The 5,183-nt window shown below is 36.0% G+C and overlaps 1 protein-coding gene across 4 annotated transcripts; it reads left to right on the top strand.

Moving 5' to 3' along the window:
- The first annotated feature begins 392 nt into the window (after window positions 1-392).
- LOC121324143 (biorientation of chromosomes in cell division protein 1-like) lies at window positions 393-4,777 on the top strand. Of its 4 annotated transcripts, none has more exons than XR_005951218.1 (4): window positions 393-665; window positions 1,574-1,698; window positions 2,068-2,332; window positions 2,865-4,774. XR_005951218.1 is itself a non-coding variant. In XM_041265663.1 (4 exons), the coding sequence occupies exons 1-3, from the start codon at window positions 528-530 to the stop codon at window positions 2,264-2,266; spliced, it is 387 nt and encodes a 128-aa protein (XP_041121597.1). In that variant the 5' UTR covers window positions 393-527; the 3' UTR covers window positions 2,267-2,306; window positions 2,865-4,777. The 4 variants fall into 4 exon arrangements, 3 of the variants coding, with proteins under 3 accessions (XP_041121597.1, XP_041121596.1, XP_041121595.1); XM_041265663.1 differs by having other exon boundaries at window positions 2,143-2,306; window positions 2,865-4,777; XM_041265662.1 differs by having other exon boundaries at window positions 2,068-2,267.
- The last annotated feature ends 406 nt before the right edge of the window (window positions 4,778-5,183 follow it).

Raw genomic sequence — 5,183 nt, 5'->3', positions numbered from 1 at the left:
CACACTGTATATTATCAATTTGTAGCATTGTTATTTTATGTGAAGGCCATAACGTCCTCTATACATCAACAGTTTTACCTTTCCAAGACCTGTCCTTAAATAATATAGCTGTTTGTGTATAGTAAATACTATGTTAGACTTGTAAGTTGAAAAAATTGTACAACAGAGAAATAGGACGTTAATTATTTGAAGAGTTAGATGAATTCACCACCACATTCATCATTTTGATACCCTAAAACTAGACTTCCCGTCATTCACCACTAAAGGAAACAAAATAATACCGTATAGCTCGATGGTATTTGTAGGTCATTAAACAACGAATCAGCGCTAGAACTGCGATCTGCTTTTACTGTACAGATACGTCCATGCCTAGTAAACTACAACTCCCAGATTGCACAGTGAGACTGTTTTCCTCGATTTGTTTTTCAATGCCGGCCAAGCCTGTGTGTTAGTTATACTATAGTCACACGTACTTTATATTCTAAATGGTCGTCATTTAATATTTTTAAATTAACGAATCGCGTATAATGGCCGAGGGCAGTGGTAATGTTGTAAACATTACGCCCGGAGAACCACAGGTCATAGGCCTCATTGTTGACCATCTGAAGAGTCGTGGCCTGTTCGACGAATTCCGCAGAGATTGTCTAGCTGATGTCGATACAAAAGTGAGTGAGCCTGCTAGGTTTAATTGTATAATGTTGCCATGGCTTTCCAGGTTAAAACCTTTGATATACAGTTACATTTGAAATCCCTGGAAACAACATACAATCCTTTCTTTTGTGATGTTGTTTTAATTACAGGTTAACTGAGCTGCACTGTGCTTGATTTGGTTGATTTGTTTTGAATTTGGAGTGGAAAATGTCAACAGAAAAACAGTTTTCATGTCAATTAAGAACTCGGTATTCAGTATCTGTGATCGGTACACGTATATATTCTGACAGTAGACATTTACCCGTGTTGCATAGTGGAATTGAATATAAATATATGAAATTCTAATAGAAAAGCAAAAAGTTAGGGTTGAAGAGTAATTTGTGATGGTTAATAACCTCACCAAAACGAGGGTGTTTCGGTCCATTCTGTGTGGTAGGTAAATGTCTGCTTAAGTTACCTAAAAGAAGTATGTTATTGTGAATAAAATGGAATTGAATAGGCCTAGATTAAAAAATGCACAGATACATTAGTCTTGATGAAGCAGCTGAAAAGTGTATGTGCTGCATATTTATTTACACACAAAATTAAAGTGTGTGTATATTATTATTAATAATAATAATAAATAATAATAATAATAATAATAATAATATTGCTGTTGCAGCTGACCCTAAGAAAAGTCCTGTTAAGATCTAAACAAAGTGACTCATATTTTTGCTCAGCCATAAATGTTCAAACGACTCAAGGTGTCAGACAACAAATTCAGACACAATAAAGGCTTTATGAAATAAGATAAAAACATGAATACTCTCACAATGCCAAAGGTAGCATTTGTTTTCATGAAACATTGTGGAAAAGTTTTAGAACTGTCTTATTTTTCCTGGATATTTTTTTTAATTTTATTATTTATTTTTTATTTTTATAGCCAGCCTATCAGAATCTCAGGCAAAAAGTTGATAACTTTGTGTCCACACACCTGGACAATCAGGAGTGGAACCCGAACATTAACAAGAACCAAGTGCGCAATGGACTGAGGCAGAGTGTCATCCAGTAAGTGCAATACTAAGTACCTATATACTGTATACATATCCTATTTGTGAAAACCTGCATCAAAACTTTTACTGCCTTTTTTTGATTTGGTAGGCAGTTGTTTTGTATTTATTATTACAGGTTTACACAATTGTATTTAAATGCACAAGTTTAATACAAAATGCCATAAAGTAATTGCTATGCTGTAGCACCATATGGTGTTAATGTGCATAGCACAACCAACCACTGTCCTGCTCACACTGCACACAACCACAGCTCTCTCACTAATCAAGGCTGACAGTATGAGAGACACTAATGTTTTCTGGTCTGACCTCACTAATTGGAGTTGTGTTGAATCAATAATACAGTATATCTCTGTGTTCTGAGCAGGTCAGGCATGCTTGAGGCTGGAGTGGACAGAATCATTACTCAGGTGGTGGATCCCAAACTTAATCACATTTTCAGGCCCCACATAGAGAACGCCATTCATGATTTCTTGGCTGCCGAGAAGAAGGAGGAGGCAGTGCCAACTCCAAATGCAGAGCCTGAGAAGCAGGAGCCGCTCCCCACCGCTCCGAGTACACCATGAGGTCAGGCACCTCTGCATTTCAGACGCGACACCAAAGAGGGTAGGGATGTGTACGGCAGACTACTGGTAAAAAGTTGAAGAAATCGACTTCCTTATAATCCCCCTTCGGTCATGATTTTTTATGTGAATATTTTAGACATTTTTAAGTAGTTTGTGTGAACTCCATGGAGTTGGAGAAGTTGTCCTACCAGAAATGTGAAAAAAAAACAAACAAAACATATATGCATTATAACAAATACATAGATAGGAAAGTTAGCATGATAGTTATGCAATGACCGAAGGGGATATAGTACTAATATGACTACTGAAATTGTTGTAGCATATGTATCGTACGTCAGTATTCAGCCAATAAATTGACACAATGCATATTGTAATAATACGGTATCAAGTTAAATTAAAAAAAAAAAAAAAAAAAAAAAAAATCAGTTTAACAGTTAGCGAATCACAATTTTTATTTGTAAAGCTCACTAAAAAGAAGCATTGGGTTTACATAAAGTACATATTATTCTGTCTGTAAACAGTGTAGTCTGTGTCAGATGCCCAAGCTAGTTATTTTTTGCTAAGTTCAATTATTTTCTTTCTTTTTTTTTTTTTTCAGATGATGCTATAACATGTTGGATTTGCATCTTTTCTGCAGTTGTCATTTCTGATAACCCAAAGCAATAGCCGACGTGTCATAGACAGTCGAGTCTATGCAATTTATGGAGAAGAGCAACTGATGTAAAGGTGCACTAAAATTACCCAGAAAAAAATTCAATAGCCTGTAAACTAATGTTTGATATTGTTAAACAGGGTTTTGATGACTGCCAAAAGAGTTTTGATAGCCAGTGAAAAAAGCACAGTACATTTTTAAAGGTTTATTTTATTACAGCTTAGAAAGCCTGTGCTATCAAGCATTTTTGCAAATGTTTCTAACTTAATTTTTTGCTGCTACATGGAAAATTGCACTGAACTTTAATACTGTCCCTCAATTGATAAATATAATACAGTAGCCAAATGGTTATGCAGTGGCCTTAAAATGTGAAAGAATCTGGCCAGCTATGTGTGTTTTTTTTTTTCTTTCTTTTTCTTTGTTTTTTTCACTCTCTACATTTCTGACCGACATCACTGTTTGGGATTTTGAAGCGTAAAACAGCAATGGCATGGGACGTGATGTAAATAACACATACATATTTTGGACCATGTGATTCTTGTAAAAATCACAGTTTGCATTTAAAATCTAATCATTCAGATCTGTGGTGCAGCTGCCAGCTAACCCATCCACAGAAAGCTCTAAGCTTGTCATTTGTAACATTAGGGGCATTTGAGGGGCATTACTGCATGTCTGACACTCAGTTCTCAGTATAGACAATGGATTCAACTGCTGTAAAGTCTTTTCTATGACTTTTGTACTTATGTACATTTATTGTGAGGGAAAAAAAAAACTCCTTTGTACTAAATTTATTTCAAAGTAATACATGTAACGGTAAATGAAACAGCTTTATTACTGCATATCTGGTACAATTACCACATAAAAAATGTGTACTAGGTTTGGAAATTTAAATAAAAGCATGAGTACACTAGCTTGGAATACTCGTAATTCAGGCAGAGTAACTTGAGCAGTGTTGGTTTTCCTTTTGTATCCATGAATGCACAACAGGCTGTACTACATTACACTAATCAAAATGTGTACTAAGAGCAGGCAATTAACAAAGGGAAAGCCAGTAGGGTAGCAAGGGGGAGAGATTGCCATTCTGAACTCTCGATTTGTGTGGAACCCCCACCCCCCCACCCCCAAAAGAAATACCCGCCTCTTTAATTTTGCTGGTTGTAGCCAGCGCATTCTGCCAGTTGCTTTCAAGTGATTTGAATCAGCTGCTGCTAAGGTGGGATAGATTAATACATACATGATGAAAGGGGCAAGGCATTTGTTTCATTTCACACAAGCCCCTTTTTTAAACTATCACCTTGCAAGTTCCATCCATCTTTAAACACATGAGAAATCCATCAACCACAAATGCAATATGTTTGTTTCATTCGCTATCAAGCCATGCACAATAGTTCTTTACCCTACAAAAACAGTTTCTGTAATGGTGACTGTCTGGGCTGATGTTACTTTCTGCTATGACATATGGTTATTGAACATAAACAGGATAAATGGGTGTATTGAAAATAAACCCTAACGGTTCTGTTGGTAAGGTGCTCTTAAGGTTTTTATCGTATTGCATTCGTTGCATTGCTGAAAGTGTTGATCTGACCAGACTTGCTCATTTCATCCACTATAAAAATATAGCCTTCAGCTGTTGGCAAAAGTAACTATTACTTTTTGCATTATATTCCATATTGTTTAAGTGGTACTTTTAGTAACATACACTGCCACTTCTTCAGGTTATATATTTCCTGTTGCATTTTCGGTCCATATTCACAAGACAGTTTTGAATAATGTTTTGTTAAGGGACTGTTTTTAAAAGCCTATTTTGATAAATTAAGTAAAATAAATACAAATTATTTTGGAGGGTTTATATTAGTGTATTATTTTTTATTTTTTGCAAATCAGAATAAGAAGCTTGGCGTATAGTTAGGTTGAATGAGGTGACATTTGTTTTCTGTTTTCTTGCTCATTTTGAGTGTTAAAACTGTGTGCCAGCACAGTTACGGCTTTTGGATTGACTTGCCTCTGCCAGTAAGCAGTTCCACTGACAGACGGTCTGTTCCTGCCTGTGTACATCATGCGTCAATGAAATGTTTGAAGGTTTGGTATAATGTGTTTTCATACAGATGTTATATTTCTTCTACAGTTGTTGCACACGTACATGAGGTTGTTTAGTTTACCCAAGCGGTTGCAATGACATAGCAAAAGTGGTCTTGTCTGCAGTATGTCCATTCCAGCTGTGGTTATTCACTACTTTCTTGCTCTCAGTGCAAGACACTGGATGTA

This window comes from Polyodon spathula, chromosome 12 (assembly GCF_017654505.1).
Source record: "Polyodon spathula isolate WHYD16114869_AA chromosome 12, ASM1765450v1, whole genome shotgun sequence".
Taxonomy (NCBI): Eukaryota; Metazoa; Chordata; class Actinopteri; order Acipenseriformes; family Polyodontidae; genus Polyodon; species Polyodon spathula.
The sequence above is the reverse complement of the archived record's forward strand: the minus strand, read 5'-3'. Positions and strand labels throughout refer to the sequence as shown.